Source organism: Piliocolobus tephrosceles, chromosome 9, assembly GCF_002776525.5.
Source record: "Piliocolobus tephrosceles isolate RC106 chromosome 9, ASM277652v3, whole genome shotgun sequence".
Lineage (NCBI taxonomy): Eukaryota > Metazoa > Chordata > Mammalia > Primates > Cercopithecidae > Piliocolobus > Piliocolobus tephrosceles.
Genome location: NC_045442.1, coordinates 123,461,936 through 123,487,167, shown reverse-complemented (window position 1 = coordinate 123,487,167; position 25,232 = coordinate 123,461,936). Strand labels below are relative to the sequence as shown.

Here is a 25,232-nt window from a genome sequence, read left to right as displayed (position 1 = left end):
AAATAAATAAATAAATAAATAAATAAATAAATAAATAAATAAATAAAATAAATGAAACATCTATAATTTTCATATAGAGGCAATTGCTGGACATTTTAGTGTATATTCTTTCAAACTTTTTCTAAGTATACACTCATACTTTCTTGTTTGCTTTTTTTTATTTTCTTAGAAAAATTCCATCTTAACCTACCTTTTTCTTGGATAAACGTATCATTTGTGTGTGTGCACACATGTGTATCACTGCTTCAAATAACAACATGGCATTTTGTTCATCATCATCCATGTAACCAACCTCCTATTCTGGGGGTATTTTAAATTGCAGTTATTCTAGTGTTTATTTTTTTATTTTATTTTTTGCAGTCATAGACAGTGCTACAAATCATATTCTTTACCCCATACCTTTACACAGCTGTCTAATATTACCTCAGGATACATTTCTAGAAGCGGAATTGCTGGTAAAGAGCTTGCACATTTTTAAGGTTTCCATAATCATTTCGAATACTGGACCAACCATCTCTCCCTTTCCCCCATACTGAGAGTACCAGGTGTTGTCAATCTTTTTCATCTTTACCAAGGAAGCATTTTATGGTCAGGTTTATATCTTTGATTACTATGAAAATAGAACATTGTTTCTTGTCAATTGGCTGGTTTTGGTTTTTGAATTCTATTTTCTACTTGCTGTTTCCTTTACTTATGTTTGAATAAGAACATTAATTCTTTTTTATTCAGAACAACTCTTTGTATAAGAAGGAGTGAATGCTTTATTGTTGCAAGTAGTTTGCTTCATTTTGTCTTTTGCCTTTTAACTTTCCTGAGGTTATGTTATGCCATATAAAATTGTTGTGCAGTTAGATCAGCATTTCCCTTTATGGTTTCAACTTTTGGTGAGATGCCTAGAAATTTCGTCCTACCCCAAGACTAAAAACATCTATATTTACTTACTTTTTGGGGAACTTTTATGCTTTTGTTTTCTTTTGCCTAATTTTTAAGACATTTAGAATTTATGGTTTGTGATACAGCTCCAATTCTGAGGATTTTTTTTAATTAACTCTACCATCCAACAAGTATAATTGAGCTAATTCTCAATCGCACATGCATAATTATTGCATAGTAAACCACAGGAACATCTAAAAATTATTGTGGATAATAGCTTCCGTCTTTACCTCCAACATTTTCCCCTCTAATAGCCGGCAAATAGTGAAGTTAAAACAAAGTGATAATCTTTGCAAGCAGTTTTCTAAGACCCCATCCATCAATCCTGTGAGTGGGTATTATAAGATAGAAGATGTTTCCCTTGAATAACCGTCTCGTTGATAACTTAAATTTTCAGGCATATTTTTGCCTGCAGTCATATTTATTGATCACAACTCTCTTTTCTTCTTCCTGTCATCCTCTGTCCTCTCTCTCTTTTTCCTGCCCCCAAAATTAACTCCATTAACAAACAACTGAAAATGCCAGGGTTGTCCTCATGCTTCCTGACCTAAAATTGTAATTCTTTCACTTGCTCTGTTTCTTCTCTTTTCTTTTTTTCTGTTTTCATTGATACCCCATATTTCTCTCACCTGTGCTTTATCCCTTCCCACATCATAAAGCATATTACTCTGCTACTTTTTTGGGGGAGCTATAATTTTGAATGTATAGAAAAATGCACTAAAAGTATGTCATCTGGACAATTACTACTTTCTGGATCAGCCTTTGTTTCTTAGTTTGGATTCTAACACATTTTATTTTAATAACCGTCATGTTAAACACTGGGGACATAGAAATTAAAAAGGCTTTTTGTTCGTTTGAGGAACTACTGATACAGCAGGGGTAACAAATCTGTGTACAAACTATTCAAATTGTTTTTTAGCCTTATGAAATTGGGTCAGTTTCTTTCAGTGTTCAGTATATTTTAGAAAAGAATGAGTATTCTGCATTGATTGAAGACAGATTTTTTTAAAAATTTCCATTGGGTCAATTTCATTATTCATATTCAAAACTATATTTTTGCTACTTTTTTGACTGCTTATTCTGTCAGTTATGCAGGGAGATAAATATGCTTACATCTCTGGCTATGATTGTGGATTCATCTGTTTCTTACTGTTCTGTCAGTTTTTGCTTTATATGTTTTGTAGATGTGTTATTAGGTACATACAAATTTTAAACTGTTATAGCTTCCTGGCAGATTGGAACCTTTTATCATCAGGAAATAGCCTTTATTATCACTGATAGTTCTTGCCTTAAAGTCTTTGTTGTGTGGTATTACTTTTCTTTGTATTTGTATACATCTTTTTATAGCCTCTCACTTTCAGCCCTTCTATTGCTAGATGTGCCTCTGGGCATTAGAATATATTGGGTTTCACTGTTTATACAGCCTGACAACTGAATCACTTAGACCATTTATATGATATAATCATTGATGTTTTGAGTTTGAAATTTATCTTATTATTTTGTGCTACTTCTTTACCGTTCAGTGTTTTTTTCTCTCTCTCTCTTTTCTTTTATCAGACCAAGGTTTTTTTTTATCTTTCCTTTTTTCCTCATACTGTATATACTTCGTTTGTAATTTTTGCATGGTTACCCTAGAAATTACCATACTTTATTCACTACCTTTACGCTACATTTTATATAATAGAGGGATATTAAAATACCTTAGCTCTGTTTGCCCATTACTGGCTTACATATTATTATGTTGTGTAATGAATTATGTAAACATTTGGAAGATCTGCCTAAGTCAGTGAACCAGTATTTTCCAAATGACCAATGTATGACATTATAAAATTATGCATGGGTAACTTTTGTATTCAGAGTGCTAAACAGAGCAATAAATTTTAATGTAATAGAATATGAATGTCTATTGATATGATTTCAGATTACACATTGTAACTAACTTATAAGAAACTGTCATTTGTTGCATTTAATGCAGCATTAAGGAAAAACTTATACCATTATCCAAAAAATATTTTAAAATACTCCTCCCTTCTCTACTTACATATGCCTACATTAAAGAGGTTTGCAAAAAATTTAAAACATTGCCAGTCTTGGCCAGGCACAGTGGCATGCACCTGTAATCCCAGCTACTCGGTAGGCTGAGGCAGGAGGATTGCTTGAGCCCAGGAGTTCAAGACCAGCCTGGGCAACAGAGCAAGATGCCATTATCAAAGAAAAAACCACCAAAACATTGCCAGTCATTATCAAGTTTTTTGTCTTGGAAAATATAGTTATTTTCATTTTTAAAAATATTATCTGATAACGTATAATGGGTTCATTGTTGTTACTTTTAAATGAATTACTAAATATTTTTAAACTTTTCAGTTTTATTTTTATTTTTATTTTTATTTTATTTATTTTTTTGAGACAGATTCTTGCTCTGTCACCCAGGCTGGAGTGCATGATGTAATCTTGGCCCACTGCAACCTCCGCCTCCCAGGTTTGAGCAGTTCTCCTGCCTCCTCCTCTGGAGTAGCTGGGACTACAGGCCTGCGCCACTAAACCCACTGATTTTTGTATTTTTAATGGAAATGGGATTTCACCCTGTTGATTGTGATGAATCACTCCTGGCCTCAAGCGATCCACCCACCTCGGCCTCCCAAAGTGCTGGGGTTACAGGTATGAGCCACTGTGCCTGCTCCAGTTTTATTTTTAATATGGTAAATATTGACAGATATAGTGCACATTTTTTAAGTTGTTAATAATTTTTAGGAATTTAAAGGGGCCCTGGGACCAAAAATTTGAGAATTGTTGCTTTAGAATTTTTTTTTAAGTGTCTGCTGGTGGCAAATTCTTAGCTTTTGCCTGCTTGTAAATGTCTTTGTTTCATCTTTATTCCTTAAAGATGTTTTCAAAGACACAATGTATTTTTCTTTAGCACATTGAAGATGTTACTCCACTGTCTTCTAGATGTCATCATTGCTAATTAAGAAGTCAGCAGTCACCTGTTTCTTCTTTGAGAGGAATTGTTCTTTTTTCCCTCTGGCTGCCTTTCAGATGTTTCCTCTCTGTCTGTGGTATTTTATGGCTTCACTTTGATGTGCCTAGATATAGATTTGTTTTTATTTACCTTGCCTGGGGTTTGTTGGGCTTCATAAATCTGTGGATTGGTATCTTTCATCAGTTCTGTAAAAGTCTCAGGTACTTCTTGTTAACATTTGTCTCTGCTCCATTTCTCTTCTAGAATTATGATCAAACACGCACTAATTAGACCTTTTATTGTGTTCTCTTTGCTTCTCAGGCTATGCTCCGAAAATTTACTTTGTCCTAATACTCAGTTTATAGTTCTGTCTTAAGTTGTTTCCAATCTGTTGTTAAATCACTCCATTGAATTTTAAATCTCAGTTACTGTATTTTTTAATTTGTAGAAAGTCTGTTTGGTTCTTTTCAAATCCACTAGATCTGTGACTTCCTACCACCTATATTTCCAGCCTTTGCCTTTTATTATTTTTTAATGTTGTAAGCAAAGTAGTTTTATAGTTGATAATTCTTGTATCTGTGGTCTTTGTCCCTTCATACTAGCTGTTATGTCTTAACAGTTTTCCCTGATCCCACCTTACTTCCTCATAGGTTTGATTATCTTTCATTATGTGCCACTTATTTTTTTTTAAAGATACTTATCTATATTAATATGAGACTTAGATTTTAAGATACTTCCCCTCAGAATTGTGCTGTGTGCCTGGGCACACTGCAAGTCCAAATTACTTTAAATGTAAAGTATCCTAGAACACCAGAGGTGAAAATTCATGACACTCTCATTCATCTTTACCTTACGGGTGTAGCTGATTGGGAATCCTTAGTGTCGGCAGGGAGTTCTATTAGAACTTCCACTTTGGGCAGATCCTGAGCTTCGACATTGGTCCTGTTCATCATAACCAAAGATCAGACTTGCCTAATGCGTAAATGCCCTCGGGGTAAAGCATCTGTGTTCTGCTTACCTCTCAGGGTTCCTGCTTTTTCCTTTAGCTTTGGTTCTATCACTTGTGTGTTAAACCATTATGGGAAACTGCCTCCAGAAATAGCGTTTTAAAATTTTAGTCTAGCCATAAAAATAGAGAATGCTTACTCTCTCGATATAAATGCCATAGCAATAACTTTGAACTCCTATATTATATGCCTTTTATGTAAGGCAAACCTCAGTACACATTGAGAGACAGTGTCATATACTTACTAAGATCACAGGCTCTGCCGGGTGCAGTGGCTCACGCCTGTAATCCCAGCACTTTTGGAGGCCGAGGTGGGCAGATCACGAGGTCAGGAGATCGAGACCATCCTAGCTACACGGTGAAACCCCGTCTCTACTAAAAATACAAAAAAATTAGCCAGGTGTGGTGGCGGGCGACTGTAGTCCCAGCTACTCAGGAGGCTGAGGCAGGAGAATGGCGTGAACCTGGGAGGCAGAGCTTGCAGTGAGCTGAGATCGTGCCACTGCACTCCGGCCTGGGCGACAGAGCGAGACTCTGTCTCAAAAAAAAAAAAAAAAAAGATCACAGGCTCTAAAATCAGACTGCCTTGTTTAAATCCTGGCCCTGCCATGTAGCAGTACTCTGTGTTAATTTATGCAAGATACTTAATCTCTCTGTGCCTTGGTTTCTTCATTTAAAAAAGCAGAATAATAGCTTGCCTTATGTGGTCATTATGAAAAACAAATGAGGCCAGGCACCATGGCTCATGCCTGTAATGTCAACACTTTGGGAGGCTAAGGCAGGCAGATCACCTGAGGTTGGGAGTTCGAGACCAGCCTGGCCAACATGGAGAAACCCCGTCTCTACTAAAAAAACACACACACACACACACACACACATACACAAAAATTAGCCCAGCATGGTGGCACATGCCTGTAATCCCAGCTACTCGGGAGGCTGAGGCAGGAGAATCACTTGAACCCAGGAGGTAGAGGTTGCAGTGAGCCAAGATTGCGCCATTACACTCCAGCCTGGGCAACAAGAGCAAAACTCCATCTGAAAAAAAAAAAAAAAACGAGATAAGGCAAGGCAAGTAAACATTTAGCATAGCGCCTGGCCCACAATTGGCTTTCACGTGCTTAGGACAGTCAGACCGATAGTAAGTGCTCAATAAATAGTCACTAGTTATTATGTTCAGCATTTATCAAGTGTCTGCTGTACCAACAAGTGTGTGTTAAATTCTGTTGATCTTTGGCTGTATCCAGGTTCGGAAGATGATCACCCTTGCAGGAAGCAAATGGAGAACAATTAGACAGCAGTAATGAAGTTATTTGCTGAAATAATGGTGAAGTTTTTGAAGTAACTTAATGTTTTATAAATTTATGATCAGAATAGCACAGAGTCAGTGCCTTTTGGTGAAAGTGGTTTCTAAACTAGGACTATGAGGAAGTGGAACCATGCAGGCTGGCAGCAATGAGGCTGGAGGCTTTTGTGAGCAACAGCCGTGAACATGACACGGGGCTGACACTTCCCATCTGGATGCTGTTTTTGAAGTGTTTCTCCATATTGAGGTTCTCACTACAACCCTCTGAGGCCACTGCATTTCTTTTCACTTTGTTGATGAGAAAAACAAGACCTAAAGAATTGTGTGGAATAGTAGAAAGAGACAGGCTGGGACAGTCCGCAGGCTGGCGATTCCTGGTGAGGTGAGGATGGCCATATTGCATGGCCCAGAAACTTTATTGATAACTAGAGTGTGACATTGTGTGTATAAAAGTTTAAAGACAGCAAACACTAATGCGGTATGTATTGTTTATGGACACCTACAAAGGCAAGAGAGGTACAGAGAAAAAAAAATAAAGTACCAAGAACAATAAACAAAACTCTACCTGTTTTAGGGCAGTGGTTGCTCTGGGGCAGGGAAGGAAGTTCATCTGAAATAAATATGGCAAAGCCAACATATTTTATCTCTGATTATTACCTAGGCATCTGTTACATTGTTTTCTCTGTGTGTAAAATGATATATATATATATATTTATAATGTATATATGATACTTTTTTTTAAATAAAGAAGCTTAAAAAAAAGCAAACTTTGGAATCAAGTAGACCTTGGTTCAAAAGCTGCCACCCATTTACTCAAATTCCTTTCTCTCGCTGATCTTCAGTTTCCTCATCTACAAAATGGAGTAATCATTAGTTCTTTGATGTTCTCATGAGGACTGGATGAGATGATATTTGTAAAGTGCCTAGTATAACCTCTGACTTCTTATAGGTAGGTCCTCAATAAATCGCGCTTTTTATAATAAATGAAGAATCCAAGGCCACGGGTCTAGTCTCTGGCGGCTGTAGAATTTGAACACAGATGTCCTGACCCCAAGTCCAGAGCTGCTTCCACTGAGTTGTATGAAGAGGATGCTGTTAGTGGAGGAGCAGGGTCACAGTACCACAGCTCTAGCGACCCGCAGCAGCGTCACCAGGACAGAAGCTGCCGCTGCATTACCTCCTCCCTACCTCTGCAGGCCCTCTGGGAACAATCTTTTGTTTTGTGTTTTGCTTTGTTTTGTTTTGTTTTGTTTTTGAGACGAAGTCATACTCTGTAGCCCAGGCTAGAGTGCAGTGGCGAGATCTCGGCTCACTGCAACCTCCGCCTCCTGGGTTCAAGCGATTCTTCTGCCTCAGCCTTCCGAGTAACTGGAATTACAGGTGCGCGACACTGCACCTGGCTAATTTTTTGTATTTTTTAGTAGAGACGGTGTTTCACCATGTTGGCCAGGCTGGTCTTGAACTCTCGACCTCAGGAATCCACCCACCTCGGCCTCCCAAAGTGCTAGAATTACGAGCGTGAGCCACCTCGCCCAGCCTGAACAGTCAGTCCGTAAAACCTGGCAATCAAAGCCAAATCCAGAAGTGAGAAAGTCTTCACAGTTTTATTGACAACGGCATTGAGAGTATTAAGAAGAAACATTGGAATTGAGAGGAGATAAATAGAAACTTTTTTTTTTAAGCTGCTCTATTCAGCAGCTTAGGCCAGGTTAGGTTTATGGTCATTAACAACCCAGAAATCTCAAGGGCTTCCAACAGCAATTGTGTCTTTCTTGCCCATCTCCGGTGTGGGACACAGGCTGCTCCAGGTCCTCTCCAGCTGGAGCCCCAGTGGAAGGAGCGGCCCCTGTCTCGACCCTGGAGGACTGAGGAGAGGTGGGGGTGGGGAGCTCCCCTGTGAGGCTGTCAGAGCTTCTGCCTCAGCACAGGAACAGGCAATTGAAGTCATATTGCCTGTGCATGTGTATTGGTTACTAGAAATTTCTAGATATCTGGCCATTGAGGGGAAGTTTGGGAAAATGAAAAATTCGTCTGAGTAAGTGGAGAGGCCACTTGATGTAGGGCCTCAAACTCAGTTCTTGAGCCGCTTCTGGACGTTGAAATATTTCGCTACTGGAAGAAAAGCTATTTTGCAATCATGTTTTTAAGCACGAGTTTGGTTCTATGATGATCCTGTTTTGACTTTTACCTTTCCCTCTTTTGTTGACAGTGTTATCAGCAAAGTGGTCCCTGCGCCCGAGGCCAAGCCGGCGCCCTCGCAGAACAGGCCGAAGACCCCGCCGCCGGCCCCCGCGTCCACCCCCGGCCCCATGCTCGTGAGCCCTGCGCCCGTGCCGCTGCCGCTGCTCGCCCAGGCCGCCGCGGGCCCTGCCCTGCTGCCCTCCCCGGGTCCTGCCGCCTCCGGGGCCAGTGCCAAAGCTCCCGTGCGCAGCGTGGTGACTGAGACGGTCAGCACCTACGTGGTGCGTACCTGGCGCCCCAGCGGTTAGCCTGGAGACGTTTTCAGTTCAAGACAAGTGTGTGCTCAGAATCACTGTCGAATTTCAGAGGCATTTCTCTTTCGAATTTTATTATTTATTTAATTATTTTTGAGACAGGGTCTCCCTACGTACAGTGGCCCAATCATAGCTCACTGCAACCTCAAACTCCTGGGCTCAAGCGATCCTCCTGCGGTAGCTTCTCGAAGTGGTGGGGTTACAGGCCTGAGCCACTGCCCCTAGCCAGCACATTTCTTTTTCTTTTTCTTCCTCTTTCTTTTTTTTTTTTTTTTTTTTTCTTTTTTTTGAGACGGAGTTTCACTCTTATTGCACAACCTGGAATGCAGTGGTGAGATCTCGGCCCGCTGCAGCCTTCACCTCCCAGGTTCAAGTGATTCTCCTGCCTCAGCTTCCTGAGTAGCTGGGATTACAGGCGCCTGCCACCACGGGTGGCCAAGTTTTTGTATTTGTAGTAGAAACAGGGTTCACCAGGTTAGCCAGGCTGGTCTTGAACTCCTGACCTCAGTTGATCTGCCCGCCTCGGCCTCCCAAAGTGCTGGGATTACAGGCATGAGCCACGCGCCTGGCCTTTTTTTCTTTTTCTTTTTGAAAGGGGATTTCACTCTGTCACCCACGCTGGTGTGCAGTGGTACGATCTCGGCTCACTGCAGCCCCTGCCTCCCAGGCTCAAGCGATCCTCCCACCTCTTGAGTAACTGGGGATCTCAGGCAGTCGCCACCACTGTCGATTAATTTGTTGTATTTTTTGGTAGAGACAGGGTTTCACAATGTTGTCCAGGCTGGTCTCGAGCTCCTGAGCTCCAGTGATCCACCCATTTCGGCCTCCCAGAGTGCGGAGATTACAAGCATGAACCACCATGCCCAGCCAAGATGCATTTCTTCGTTGCCATTTTTCACTGCATTTTCAAGCTTTTGGCTGAAAAGTTACATTGCAGTGTTCACATAGTCAGCTTCCATAAATAACATCAAAGCATTGTGTTTATATTGTTTTGGATATGACTATATACATATAGACAGTAATATCAATCTGTAAATGTAGAGATGCAGAGTGGTGCTGAAATCTCACATTGAATTTCTTGATCAAGCAATTCAGTTATTCACTTGAGTATAATTTATATAATGTACACTGATATTATGAGCCAGGTGGTGTTTCTGAATAATAGCACTAGTTATATTTTATTGGCTATGATCCAGAATATGGCAGGGCTTGCATATTAAATGGAAATGAACTTTCAGACCACCAAACTCCTGAGTATCCAAGCATGACTTCAAATTGTAAAACCAGCTGGACGCGGTGGCTCACGCCTGTAATCCCAGCACTTTGGGAGGCTGAGGCGGGTGGATCACTTGAGGTCAGGAGTTTGAGACCAGCCTGGCCAACATGTTGAAAGCCCATCTCTACTAAAAATACAAAAAAATTAGCTGGGCATGGTGGTTCATGCCTGTAATCCCAGCTACTTGGGAGGCTGAGGCACGAGAATTGCTTGAGGCAGAGCTTGCAGTGAGCCAAGATCGTGCCACTGCCCTCTAGCCTGGGCGACAAGAGCGAAACTCTGTCTCAAGAAAAAAAAAAATAGTAAATCCCACCATGTCGAATGAGTCCACGTTGTTCTGTGACTGTTTTTAGTTGCTTTCCTCTTACTTAATAGTATTAGGTCTTATTCAAACCCTGAATACAGTCTGGCAGTAAAGTATTTATACAGATTATGTTCTTTGGACACTATAGAATTAAACACACAAACACACAACAAAATATTTAAGGTGTATGGAGCCATTACCATTGCTATGACTACCAAATCCACACACTGTGATGTGTTAGCCTAATGGTGGCCCTGACCTTGTGTAACTAGGTAGGTACTAATATGATTGGAAAGTGGCCGGGTAGGACTCATGGTATTTGTCATTATAAACTGTACAATATTACATTTCTTTTTTTCTGTTTTTTTTTTTTTTTTTCTTTTGAGTAGTCTCCCTCTTCTTGTCCATATTGGAATGCAGTGGCACAATACCACTCACTGTAGCCTTGACCTCCTGGGCCCCAATGGTTCCCTCACCTCAGCCTGCCAAGTAGCTGGGACCACAGGCATCTGCCACCACACCTGGCTGTTTCCTGACTGTTTTTTTGTTTTTGTGTCTGTGGAGATGATGTCTCCCTATGTTGCCCAGGCTGCTCTCAAACTCCTGGGCTCAAGCAATCCTCCCACCTTGTCCTCCCAAAGTGCTGAGATTACAGGCGTGAGCCACCATGCCTGGCCTATTATTAAATTTCCTTAAAGAAACTTCTAAAACTGTGATCATCCAATTGGTCCGTTCAGGGACCAGTCGTTGTAGGTGTTTAATTGAGGCAACATTACCCCCAAATGGGTTGATCAGGAAAGATTTTGTACTTAACCTCCTCGACCTTTGTGTCTTCATCTGTAATTAAGAAGTTTGTGTTAAACTTGGTGATCTCTGTGGCATGTTCCAGCTCTGAAAGTTCTGGTTTTCCAGTAGATCTTTGAACTAACTCACCTCCTGGAGATGAGTCTAGTTGGAATAGACAGTGTAGAAGGAAAGCTTTCTGACTGTGAATGGTGTCTCACGCCTATAATCCCAGCATTTTGGGAGGCTGAGGCAGGCGTATCGCATGAGCCCAGAAGTTGAGACCAGACTGGGTGACATAGTGAGACCCATCTCTGCAGAAAATAAAAAAATTAGCTGGGCATGTTGACATGTGCCTGTAGTGTCAACTACTCCGGAGGCCGAGCTGGGAGGATCACCTCAGCCTAGCGAGGTCAAGGCTACAGTGAGCCGTGATCACACCACTGCACCCCAGCCTGGGCGACAAAGTGAAACCCTGTCTTTAAAATAAAAATGACAATTTTTAAAAAGCCTTCTACCTCATGAAGAGACGTTTTGTGGGCAGAGGACAAAATGTGTGATTTAGATGACATATGAAGGCTAGAGAGCAAAAAGGCAGATTTTGTCACTGCCTAATGGTGTGATGTTGGAAACGCCACTTAAATTCTCTTAGCTCCGGTTTCCCCATTTGCAAGCTACCCAGAGGTTGCTTTACAATGATTAAATGAAATGAGAGGTTTAGAGGAATGTAGTAAGCTGTGAAGTATTTGGTGTTAGTTACTGTGGATGCTGTGGCAAAGCTCTTGTGCAGCACATAGAGTCACTGCCTTCTGACTGCAAGCAAGGTCAGCCAGCAGCAGGACCAGCCACACGTGGGAGCTTCAGGGCATAGGATGCTCCACCAGCCTTGGCCACGAGGCAGCGGGTACGGGCGACTGCTGGGTCTCACCCCTTGTTACTTTTTCTCCTGAAATTACAGAGGGTCATTCAGATTTCTTTGGGAAGTTTTCCTGTCAATGTAGTTTGCCTTTGTAGAGTTGCCTTAAAGGAAGCCCATCACTACAGTGAAACGTATATGCACCCCCAGTGCACCTGTCACACACAAAGAAAGCCTTTTTAAAAGCACATCTAGTCAGTGTGGTATTTGAAAGTCTAGGAAGAACTATCCCTTATAAAATAAACCGGATGCAATAATGTGCTCTGTTATTGTAAACACTTTTGAAATTACCTTTTTCTTATTGCCGGTGTTTAATGCCCATCAGTGAATTACTTCTTCCAGGTTGGCTCTGTTCATGTGGAGTTGGAGGAAGTGGTTAATAGGATGTTCCCTCTTGAGGACTGCTAAGTTAAATAAAGTCAACTCCAGAGTACACAACATTTGTAGCAAAATAATGTTGAACCTTATAGCTCTTTGGTCTCCCTATCCCCTTACTTCATTTGCCCTTTAGTTGATTGTACTTTACTAAAAATGTCATAAAGGGAATGGAAAGTTACTTAGTAACAACTCTTTTATATCCTTGATCTTATCAGCTCGTTCAGGAGAAGGGCTTGGCTAATAAGTAATAAGATGGTGCATGCACATTTGGCTGTCTATATTAATTCCATGCCTATGAATGTGATGGAGAAAAACCACATAGAAGGTGGAGGTCTGTAGCTTTCAAAAAATCAGTTGTTACCACCCTTGTAGAGACCCAAATCATTAGGAATGTATGTAGTTATAGTTTTTTTTTTTTTTTTTTTTAATGAAAGGGGTTACAGGTCATATTGTTCAGAGAGATGATTATAAAATGCTTGTTTTTTATGACTTACAAAAGAAAGCTTAGAATATTCATTAGAAATGTCTTATCATTGAACACTTGGCGTTTTTCTGTTTCACGATTCTAAAACAGTGATGACGCTGATTGTGGCATTAATGAAGTGCTGATCTACTATATTTTTTAGTTTAATGTGCCTGTTGATTCGGTTAACAGTATAAAGTAATCATTCTGATCTGACTTCTTTTTGGTTTTTTCCCATTCCCTCCATTTTTGCCACTTCCACTTTGCAAACATCAGATCCGAGATGAGTGGGGCAATCAGATCTGGATCTGCCCTGGGTGTAACAAGCCTGATGATGGGAGTCCCATGATTGGCTGTGACGACTGCGATGACTGGTACCACTGGTGAGTGCCCAGGGCGCCCGGCCGGCCACACGTGTCAGGCAGCATCAGCTGCGCCTGAGACCAAGCGTCCACTGAATAGATTCCTGCCTTTGGACTGACCCAGGGCTGTCCTAGGGACAGTACATGGAGTCAAATCACAGAGCCTGTGAAATGCAATTAACTGCAAAACCCAAGAGTCTTTAGACTATTGTTATTCACCCTAAATTCTGAACATTCTGCTTAGCTTATCTATCCTTCTTATTAAAAATAATAATACCGGCCGGGCGCGGTGGCTCACGCCTGTAATCCCAGCACTTTGGGAGGCCGAGACGGGCAGATCACGAGGTCAGGAGATCGAGACCATCCTGGCTAACACGGTGAAACCCCGTCTCTACTAAAAATACAAAAATTAGCCGGGCGTGGTGGCGGTGCCTGTAGTCCCAGCCACTTGGGAGGCTGAGGCAGGAGAATGGCGTGAACCTGGGAGGCGGAGCTTGCAGTGAGCTGAGATCCGGCCACTGCACTCCAGCCTGGGTGACAGAGCGAGACTCTGTCTCAAAAAAAAAATAAAATAAAAAAAAAAAAATAATAATAATAATAATAATAATACCAAAAGGAGACCCGGGGGCTTCCCTGACCTTCCTTTCCGGTAACGTTCCCTAGAAGCTGTAGCACGGCCAGGACCACGGAGAGGCAGCCCCTTTGTAGGGATGGTACGAACTGCAGGACTGAAGACTGCTTCACTGCTTTTTAAACCTCTTCAGCGGTTCCTAAAAACTGAAAAGCTCAACCAGAATGTATGCAGATAATCTTCTCGTGGTATCTTTAAAGTGTCAGATACAAAAAGGTAGCAACCTGTTCAGTTATGATACACGGTATCTGTGAGATAAAGACAAAGCCGTGGCTCAGAAGCCTTCTCTTCCTGGCTGAAAGGAGGAAAGAACTAAGGAATCTCTACAGAGGGGCCTGTAAAGGGCGCGTCTGTAATATCCTAGTCTGCATGCCCAACAGTGGTGCTGCTTGACTTTGATTTCGGGTAAACATGTCATAGACTTTAAAAAGTACTTTAAAACAGAAGGGAGAAGAATCGGCTGTATAAACGTTGCTTATCTGAGTTTGCTTTCATGTGTAGGCCCTGTGTTGGAATCATGACTGCACCCCCAGAAGAGATGCAGTGGTTCTGCCCCAAGTGTGCCAACAAGAAGAAGGACAAAAAGCACAAGAAGAGGAAGCATCGAGCGCATTGACGGCTCCCGAGGGGCTGGACCAAGTGGGGTCAGCCCAGGCTTCCTCCCTGGCGCCCCTGGAAGGGAGCTCATGCAATTCTGCCATCGCATCCACCCCAGATGCCTGTGGATAAAGAACCCAGGAGGACTGAGGCTGGAACACACCGCGCACCTGCATTGCGTTGGCCTGTGGCTCCGTGGCAGTGGGACAGAAGGAAACTCGAGCAGAGGCGTGGCCTGGGGGCTGCCCCTCCTCCACTCCTCTAATACCAGTGACAAGTATTATTAATAAAGAGCGTACATCTTCCCTTTTGATTTCCTTTATTCTCTCCAGGGCCTTTTCATTGAGGTATTAGATGAGAAGATAATGTACAAACTGCCTCAACTGTAATTTAAGGATGATAGAGTCTGTATACAGTTTTCAGCCCCTTTCCCTCTATAGTAAGATAATCAGAATAACACAAAAGAAAACTCCAGTTGGAGTACCGGTAAATATTTTTGTGATAAGAATATATGAAGCTTCCCTCCTTCCCCCGTTTTTAGTACTAACATGTAAAATGTTCAGGCTTTTGTGAAATACCTTATATTTTTTAAGAAAAAGGTTTCTATCATGTCCTGTTTGCTTTTGTGCAAATTATTTTTGTTTAATGTATTTTATATCTTCGTTGCTTTCTAATTTTGCCCTTCTTTAAACTGCTGGAGTCTCTTCTCACTGCTTGTACATTTCATCAACTTGTATAAAAACTCTTCAGACTAAAAGGTTGCCCCTAATGTAAATAATAAATATTTATGAAGTAGTTATTTTTAAAATTTTTATCGTGTTTAATTCTGGCTTTCTCTGAAATCCACTGTGATTTCAGCCAGGTCTGTAATGACGCTGGACAGAAACAAAGAAGGCTAAAGAAAAAGCCATCGTTCAAAGAAATTTCCCTTGAGCTCGACCTGTGCAGTGCCCGAAAATATCGTGGGGGAAAGGGCCCGAGCAGTTGGAAGGAAAACAAGGCAATTTAAATTTAGAGTTTATGATTTGAAGTTGTTTCGTTTGTTGTCTATTTTGTTTTTATAAATTTCTTTGACAGACTTTTACTAAAAGGACATGTAGTTTCCGTGAAAGTAAAAAAAAAAAAAAAAAAACCCACATATACTGTAGCATTTTGTCTTTATATTGTTTTATTTCTACAAATCTGTTCATTAATATTGTGCTTTAAGGCTGAAATGAAGTATATTATGAATTTTTTTAAGAAAACTCATCAAATTTCAGGGTATCACAAAACTTTATTATATTATTATACTGCCCACTATTTATTATATGTTATAGATGTCTGAGAGGTAAACCAAATATTTTATTTTTAATGTTAAAAAAAACATCAAATTTAACTTTATTAGCATATTTTAGCAACTTTGGAATCAATATGGACTTTTACTTGATTTTGAAATAATCCCAGTGTAGGCCCATGTACTGGATCTCTTGGATGCTAGAATATGGGCTTTGAACCTCATACAAATATATTACTAGAAAATGTGATTTTTTTAAATGCCAAGTAAATTGATATTAGTGTATGGATTAGTCATATTTTAAAACATTATGTGGTTAGAGAAATGCAGTTTTCTGCCATGAATGTGAAGTTGCAAATCAGTGGAAGTGGAACCGACCTCTCCGACCTCTTCAGAGTGCACGGTATCATTGCCCTCCTTGTTCGAGAGGCCAGAATTTTTCTATCCCTGCAAAGAAACAAAGCATCTATGTTGAGATATGTGTTTTTTTTTGTTTTATTAATTTGAGATCATTCTAAATACTTTATACAATATTTTCACATGCACAAAAATGCGCGTTAGTGGTTTTTGGAGAGGGGTGAGGGGTGGGGGAAGTGCAAAATAAAGATTATTGGCTATTTCATAGTTTGCTTTTCCATTTTCTTTATTTAGGATTTAGTTCCTTGAGGCATGGTCCATGATCTGAAGTTGCCACGTTTAAGTGAGCAGGTCATGCTACTGAAACCAGAATGGAGGTGCTTGTATATAACTTTCCCCCGATCTTCCTGTCTGAGAGACTTCAGCCCATGCTACATTCAAGGAATTTCAATCAGTTTGTTGTCCCTTGCTATTTCATGGTTGCTTTCCTAAATCCAGTTCATGATTTCATAAATGGTCTTTGCAATAATAAAACCAAAGAATCATTTTCAGGGGGCTGGAGAGCTCGAGGGATTAGTAATGGAATACAGAGCCTTTCACCTCTAGGTCAGTGAGTCGGATCCAGTCCAGGTCACTAGAGACCAAAAGTTGTCACCATCTTATGACTGTTCAGTGGCCTGTGTGAAATGAACTGGTGGTCTCAGCCTCTACTGGGTGGCTGGCTGTGACACCAACCAAAGGAAGTTCAAGAAACTGCAAAAAGAAATGTGGATTAGAAAATAAAACGTCTGTGTTACAAAGAAAAAGTTAGAAAGTTGGGCGTAGTCATTCTCCAGAAAGTAATACTGAAGGAAAAAGAGCAACTTACAAATACCACAGACAAACGGAGATTAATTTACTTTCTTGAATGAAGTCAAGCAAAACCGGAAAAGAAAAGCCTGCATTGGGTGAGAGGGGGAGGGTTAAGTGGGGTGGATGATTTGATCAGGAGAAAAAGTTTAGGGGCCCAAACTTTAGGAAAAAATGGGTTTTGACTTTTGAGGGAGAAGGAAATCGCAAAAGGCAGCAGCAATCTGAGGAACTACTGTAGCAGAATTAGATACAAAGGAATGAAAAGTATTTCCCTTTAGAGAGTTTGCAGTTTTCCAGTTGGAAGCAAAATCCTGACTGGTTTTAATTTAGCCCCGCACTATCATTTGAATAGCATCAATACTTTATAAAGACAAGTAATGGCGGGGGGAGGGGGAGGCGGGGGGCGGCGCAGGGATTGTCCTGACTAGTGATTTCATTGAGGGAGATGGTATTTGAGAAACAGACCCTCACCTCATGAAACCGAGACACCCTTCTGGTGTGATAATCTGCCGTCAGAGCCAGATGGAACTGGCAGAGCTTAATTTCTCTGGCTGACAAGGTGTTTCTCTTCCAAAGGTGTCCACAGTGAGGCACAGTGAGGATCTTTATCCCCTGACTGATTTGTGGTTCCAAACGTCCTGGAGAAAACCAGAGGCTATCAGAGTATTCTGACTTTGTTGGGCTTTTTTCAGAGATAAAATATAGTGCATTACTCTCCTGTATCACCTAAACCGCCTTTGTTCTCCTTTCAATGGGATGATTAGACAAAGACCTACTAACCAAATTGAAGTATAAAATGAACACTGAGATATGGAAACCTTGCCACTAAGAATGCTAATGAAGAAAGTTCACGAAAGCCATGCTGGCTAAGTTTTCAATACAAATAGTTTTATGGCCAATCTCTAGATCGTAGCAGCTTTCTTTAGAAGTGTAAGTCTAAAAGTAGATGAGTTACCTTGACCAAAGAATGAAACAGATAATGTCCTGAATAATGTCTCTTTCCACAATGGTATCAGTCATTCTGTTAGGAAACTATTTCTTTGAGAATCTTGCGTTCATTGTAGCCTAAAAAGTATAAAGTAACTATTAATCCATGTGTGCAGGCCAGTAGATGACATTGAAATGAGATATTTAGGTGGACAGCTTGTTCATTTAGTCTACATATGAGTTACTAAAATGGCTACTGGTTATTTTTTTCATTCTGGGCAACTCAGTTTTAAATTTAGTTTGAAAGGCCGGGCGCGGTGGCTCAAGCCTGTAATCCCAGCACTTTGGGAGGCGGAGACGAGCGGATCACGAGGTCAGGAGATCGAGACCATCCTGGCTAACACGGTGAAACCCCGTCTCTAGTAAAAACTACAAAAAAAAAAACTAGCCGGGCGAGGTGGTGGCGCCTGTAGTCCCAGCCAGCTACTCGGGAGGCTGAGGCAGGAGAATGGCGTGAACCCGGGGAGGTGGAGCTTGCAGTGAGCTGAGATCCGGCCACTGCACTCCAACCTGGGTGACAGAGCGAGACTCCGTCTCAAAAAAAAAAAAAAAAATTTAGTTTGAAGGACATTGTTAAATGGTTTCATTCATTTCGTCCACATTGGCTAGGCACATTTTACGGAAATGGCAATGATGTGTCAGAACCAAGCTCATTTCCAGTTGTCTGGTTTCTCATCTGCTCTAGCCCTTCTTCTGGCTCCATGATTTTGGAATCATTCCCAAAGTATACTATGTATTGAAGTGTATTGCATCAAATTCTAAGTGTATTCCATATTACTCTTTTCCCATTTTTCCATACATAATCTTTCCATCTTAGGCTGCAACTATTTTTTGATGTTACTAGAGCCTCATGCTTTTAAATTTTACATTCATAACAAAACAAGAACTTAGCAAATGTTTGCATTAACTATCCTAGGAACTAGCAGAGTAGACATGATATTAGAAAATACATGTAGATAGATACATACACCACAAAGTTTAAATGTGTTGGGCTTTCAGAACAGAAGTTCATTTTAGGTACATAGCCCTAAGCAATCATTTCCTACCATATCCTTAGAACCTAGTCAGTGTTTTCACCTTTTGAAGTTTCGTGGGGTTTTTTTGCTTTTTTTTTTTTTTTTTTTTTTTTTTTTTGGTTTGGTCTTGTTTTTGATTAATGAAACGTTCAGAATAGGACTATCTTTAAAAAAAAAAAACACAAACCTGAAGAATGTCATTGTTATTATCCTTAATGAGTTAACTATTGCCAAGTTAAATGGTTTGAAGAAAATGTTTGTGCTGATCTAGTTAACTCATTTAGAGCATCAGAAGTACTTACCAGAGGAAGTTCAAATCATCCAAAAATATTATCAAGTTATATTTGATTATTTCTTATTATACTGTTTGGGATGTTGATGAAACTTTTTTCTGCTAGCTTTTAGAAAGTGAATGTTTATTTATTTATTTATTTATTTATTTATTTATTTATTTATTTATGACACAGGGTCTTACTCTGTCACCCAGGCTTGAATGCAGTGGTGTAATCACAGCTCACTGTGGCCTCGACCTCCTGAGCAGCTGGGACCAAAGGCATGTGCCACACATCTTGTTAATTTTTATTTTTTTGTAGAGACAGGGTTGCCCAGATTCATGTTGAACTTGTAGGCTCAAGTGGTCCTCCTGCCTCTACCCAAAGTACTGGAATTATAGGCATGAGCCACTGCACCAAACCAAAAAGTGATTTTTTTTTTTTTTTTTTTTTGAGACAAGGTCTCCCTCTGTTACCCAGGCTGGAGGTCAGTGATGCGATCTTGGCTCACTGCAACCTCCGCCTTCTGGGTTCAAGTGATTCTCCTGCCTCAGCCTCCCCAGTAGCTGGTACTACAGGCACCTGCCACCACACCAGCTAATTTTTTGTATTTTACTAGAGATGAGGTTTCACCATGTTGCCCAGGGTGGTCTCAAACTCTTGAGTTCAGGCAATCCGCCTGCCTCAGCCTCCCAAAGTGCTGGGATTACAGGCGTGCACCACCGCACCCAGCCAAAAAGTGAATTCTTTAGAGCTGATTTCTTGATAGCCAATTCTTCATCTTTCCTTCATTTTATTTATTTTGACATTGTTATTTACAGCATTCACAAAAACAAATATTAGGCCCAGGATGTCCCACATTCAACCATATTCATATATTTCTCTAAAAAATGTTCATCAGTCATCGCTCTGAGCAAGACACATCGTGCACTGTGGGGATACAGCGGTGGAGGAGCCAGCGTGCCCGGGGCTGCAGAGAGCCGTGCCCCGGGCTGCAGAGAGCCGTCACAGGCTACGTGCCCAAAGATAGGACACCCCTCAGAAGCGGGTGCAAACCAGAAGTGCATTGAAAGGTGATTGTTTTTCACTTCAGTTTGACCAATGTTCAGCTGTAGGTCAATGAGACTCAGGAGATAGCACAAAATGTAAAGCAACATTAAACATAAGGATACATAGGATTCCGGCTGGGCACGGTGACTCACACCTGTAATCCCAGCACTTTGGGAAGCTGAGGCCGGTGGATCACCTGAGGTCAGGAGTTCAAGACCCGCCTGACCAACATGATGAACCCCAATCTCTACTAAAAATACAAAAATTAGCCAGGCATGGTGGTGGGTGCCTGTAGTCCCAGCTACATGGGAGACTGAGGCAGGAGAATCACTTGAACCCAGGAGGCAGAAGTTGCAGTGAGCTGAGATTGTGCCACTGCACTCCAGCCTGGGCAACAAGAACGAAACTCCATCTCAAGAATAAAAAGAACACCTAGAATTCCCTGTATAGAAAGTTTTTAAAGAGACTGAACCACACTCTCTTATTTAGGGATGCATGCAATGATGGGAAAGCAAGAGTCCCTAATAAAAGTGGGTGTGGCGGCTGCCTCTGGGAAGAAAGGGAGTTTTGATGCAGAAGGAGTGAGCAAGCTCAGGGCAGCTTCCCGGGGACAGGGAACACCTTGCCCCTTGACCTGGGCAGTGTTATACAAGATTCTCTTTATATCTGTTTGTTAAAACTGTGCATATAAGTTTTAGCCATGTATCTGCTTGCTATTTTATAATGAAAATAATCTAGCCAGGTGTGGTGGCTCATGCCTGTAATCTCAACACTTTGGGATTTGGGAGGGATTACTTGAGCTCAGGAGTTTGAGATCAGCCTGGGCAACATAACAAGACCCCATCTCTACAAAAAAAAAAAATCGTAAAAATAAAAACCAGCTGGGTAAGGTGGCACGTGCCTATGGTCCCAGCTCATCTGGAGGCTGAGGTGGGAGGATGACTTGAGCCCAGGAGGGTGAAGCTACAGTGAGCCATGATCATACTACTGCATTCCAGCCTGGGTGACAGAGCGAGACCCTGTCTCTAAATAAATATATAAATAAATGTGGCCAGGCATGGTGGCTCACGCCTGTAATCCCAACACTTTGGGAGGCCAAGGCAGGTGGCTCATGAGGTCAGGAGATCGAGACCATCCTGGCCAACATGGTGAAACCCCATCTTTACTAAAAATACAAAAAATTAGCCGACGTGGTGGCACGTACCAGTAGTCCCAGCTACTTGGGAGGCTGAGGCAGGGGAATTGCTTGAACCTGGGAGGCAGAGATTGCAGTGAGCCAAAATCGTGCCACTGCACTCCGGCGTGGGTGACGGAGCGAGACTCCATCTCAAAGAAAAAAAAAAAAAAAAAAAACTTTGTTTGTGTGAAAAACTTTTTTTTTTTTTTTTTTTTTTTTTTTTTATTTGAGATGGAGTCTCACTCTGTTCCCCAGACTGGGGTGCAGTGGTGCGAGCTTGGCTCACTGCATCCTCCACCTCCTAGGTTCAGACGATTCTGCCTCAGCCTCCTGAGTAGCTGGGATTATAGGCCCAGCTAATTTTTTTTCTTTTTTTTTTTTTCCAGTAGAGATGGGGTTTTACTATGTTGGCCAGGCTGGTCTCGAACTCCTGACCTCAAATGATCGGCCTGCCTTGGCCTCCCAAAGTGCTGGGACTACAGTCATGAGCCACCATGCCCGGCCATATAAAAAGCATTTCACATGTGGTAAAGCTCAATAAATAGTATTAATAGCTACAGTATCTATTGTGGCTTTTTTCCCCATGTTTTCATGAATTCTGGGTTTTCCATGAGTCTCTAATTCTAGATTTCAACATTTCGTACAAATAAGTGATCTTAATATTACAATCAAGGATTGGGAAGCTGGACAAGACATTCGCTCACGAGGCAGTTTGTATGAACAAATGACTGATTTGATACAGAAGATGGCCAGAAGGAAGAGGCTTTCTCCCAGTGCACCTCTGAGTGGGCAGCCAGTTGGATGTGACACATGTCAGTGTGGTACCGAGGTGGAGAGCAGAGGGATAGACACGACACAGCCCCACTCCTAGGAAATGCGGCCAGTAGCAGGACTCATGACCAATGTGAACAGGCAGCAGGTTGACGTGGAATGGATTTGGCTCTGGTGTTTTGGAAGCACTGCACTCAACAATCTCTGAGGACTAAACGGAATCATCGATCACGGAGAAAAGGCCAGGGGTAGGCCTCCACTGCATTCTGCAGGTCCATGCTTGCATTTCCATCCTCAAACAACCCAGGCAGTAAATGCATCAGATAAAGTAAGAACCCAACTTACGCTTAAAATGAGGAGAGATTCTCAAAGCACTCTCGATGTAGCCCAGGTGTAGGGATGCATTCACTTACAGAGTCGAGGAGATATCACCGCCCTCCTTCTCCCTGACAGATATTTAGGGATCTGTTCAGTATACAAATTTTTGCATTTTTTTTTTTTTTTAGATGGAGTCTCGCTCTGTAACCAGGCTGGAGTGCAGTGGCATGATCTTGGCTCACTGCAATCTCCGCCTCCCGGGTTCAAGCGATTCCCCTGCCTCAGCTGCCCAGGTAGCTGGGACTACTGGCGTGTACCACCATGCTTGGCTAATTTTTTGTATTTTAGTAGAGACGGGGTTTCACTGTGTTAGCCAGGCTGGTCTCGATCTCCTGACCTCGTGATCCGCCCGCCTCGGCCTCCGAAAGTGCTGGGATTACAGGCGCGAGCCACTGTGTCTGGCCCAAATCTTTGTGTTCGAATCATGTGTTAAATGCAGGGACTCAGGCTGGTCAGCAGCTTTCTGTGATTATGGAAGTGCTCTACAGTTTCTACAGTGTCAGCAGCCACTGCTACAGGTGATGATTTGGGCCTTTGAAATGTGGCTACTGCCACTAACAGACTGATTTTCAATTTTTAAAATTTTATTATTTATCCTTTTTTTTTTTTTTTTAATTTTTATTTTGAGACAAGGTCTCAGCCCGTTGCCCATGCTGGTATGATCATGACTCACCACATACTCACCAGTGGTGTGATCATGACTCACCACAGCCTCAACCTCCTGGATTCAAGAAATCCTCTCACTTCAGCCTCCCAAGTAGCTGAGACTACAGGTGTACACCACCACATCCAGCTGATTTTCTTTTTCTTTTTTTTTTCTTTTTTTCTTTTTTTTTTTTTTTTGTAGAGACAGGGTTTCTCTATGTTGCCCAGACTGATCTTAAACTCCTGAGCTCAAGCAAACCACCCACCTTGGTCTCCAAAAGTGCTGGGATTACAGACATGAGCCACCGCACCTGGTCTAACTTTCATTTTGACAGTCACTGGTGGCTAGGAGCTACCATACTGCACAGTGCACTACCAGAGCAGTCACAGAAGTAGATACACCTTGCTCCTTCATTGCCATCCTAATCTTTCCCATGGCCAGGACGGAGGCTGGTCCAGGAAGCACTCACATCCCAGCCACACTTCCTCACCAGCTGCATGGCCTCATTCTCCCAATGGCCTCAGCACTTACATTTCGAAACCAAGAGGTCACATGAGATCTCCATGCTCTTGTAGCTGTAACATTCTGTGTTTTGAGATTTGAAAACTTATAAATAAATCAGTTCTGTGTCAGAGCTAGTGAACTCCAATGCCTGTTACAACTGGAATCAAGAGATGACGGGATAAGCGTGTGATGTGAATGGAACCACAGAATCAACTTACCCTCAAGGTTTTAAAATGTGAATTTGGTTGAATTAAAGAATAGGCTTAAAGTCAAAAGACAAATAAGGGCCGGGTGCGGTGGCTCACGCCTACAATCCCAGAATTGGCGAAGCCAAGGTGGAAGGATCACTTGAGCCCAAGAGTTCAAGACCAGCCTGGGCAACATGGCAAGACCCTGTCTCTATAAAAAAACAAAAAAACAAAAAAATTACCCAGCGTGGTGGTGCACACCTGTAGTCCCAGGTGGAGAGGTTGAGGCAGGAGAGGCACTTGAGCCCAGGAGTTTGGGGCTGCAGTGAGCCATGATCATACCACTGTACTCCAGCCTGGGGCCACAGAACAAGACCCTGTCTTAAAAAAGAAAGAAAGAGGAGGCCAGTCGGGCGGGGGAAAGAGAGAGAGAGAAGAAGAAAATGAGGTTCCAAAAAGGAACACATATGCCATCCTTCCCAGGTTGGTTACCTCTTGCAAGAGCAGAAGGTAAAACCAGGAGCAGGAGAAGGAAACGTCTCCAGCTGCAGAAATGGCTGTCTTGCGGGTGGAAGTGGAATGACCAAGAGCTGCTGGGGGAGAGAGGGCGTTTACCAAAATCCCTCCACCCCGGCATGTCTCTTTAATTACAAAAGGCTGGACAGAACAGGACAGAGGCGTTTTTATTGGTTTATTGTTAATAAAATGAAAGAAGAGAAATGGACAGATAGTGTGACATTTTCAACTTACTAACAACTTTTCATTAAGTGTGTATTTTATGTATCCAGGAGCCTGCACTTATATACAAAATATCAGTTGTCAGTGGTTTGTATCCAATAGTAGTGACAATTCTCTATTGTCTTGATTTAATCATTAATGTGAACATAGATTGACGTGTTCCTATATGTACACTGAAGCTACGGGCATCTCAGCCGCTTCCATGCTGTTTCTAGCATTTAGGAGGTAATTTAGCCCTTTTTCAACATCTACTCCACTTCTTGAATGGCTAGTTATTTTCCCAAATGTTTTTATGTGCAAATCATTGTCAATCAACTTTGTTTCAAATCACTAAAAACAATATAGAAGGTCTGCCTTTGGATTACAAAATAGCAAAACCTGCTTGAGAGCTTCAAATTAGCAGACTACACGAACAAAGCGAGTCCCGTGTGTCAGTGTATAGTCACAGACAATACAGTAATTGAATGCAGTAGGAATTCTGGCTGAATTCAGAAGATGGTATTTATGCCATAAGGGGTTATTCACCCTCTTTCCCAAGTAACAGCGATGTCTGACACGTGCCCACTCTGTCTTGCGGAAGCATACCTAAGTTTGTGTATACGGATTCATATGAAAGA

General features: G+C 41.8%; 1 protein-coding gene across 2 annotated transcripts in view; it reads left to right on the top strand.

Annotated features, from left to right (window-relative positions):
* The window catches only part of TAF3 (TATA-box binding protein associated factor 3), a 194,303-nt gene extending 178,004 nt beyond the window's left edge, over positions 1–16,299 (top strand). For both annotated transcript variants that reach the window (XM_023230538.1, XM_023230537.1), the window contains exons 5-7: positions 8,411–8,663; positions 13,093–13,199; positions 14,311–16,299. In XM_023230538.1, the coding sequence (XP_023086306.1) occupies positions 8,411–8,663; positions 13,093–13,199; positions 14,311–14,425 (475 nt within the window). In that variant the 3' untranslated portion in view covers positions 14,426–16,299. The remainder of the gene's footprint in view (positions 1–8,410; positions 8,664–13,092; positions 13,200–14,310) is intronic.
* Positions 16,300–25,232: the final 8,933 nt, after the last annotated feature.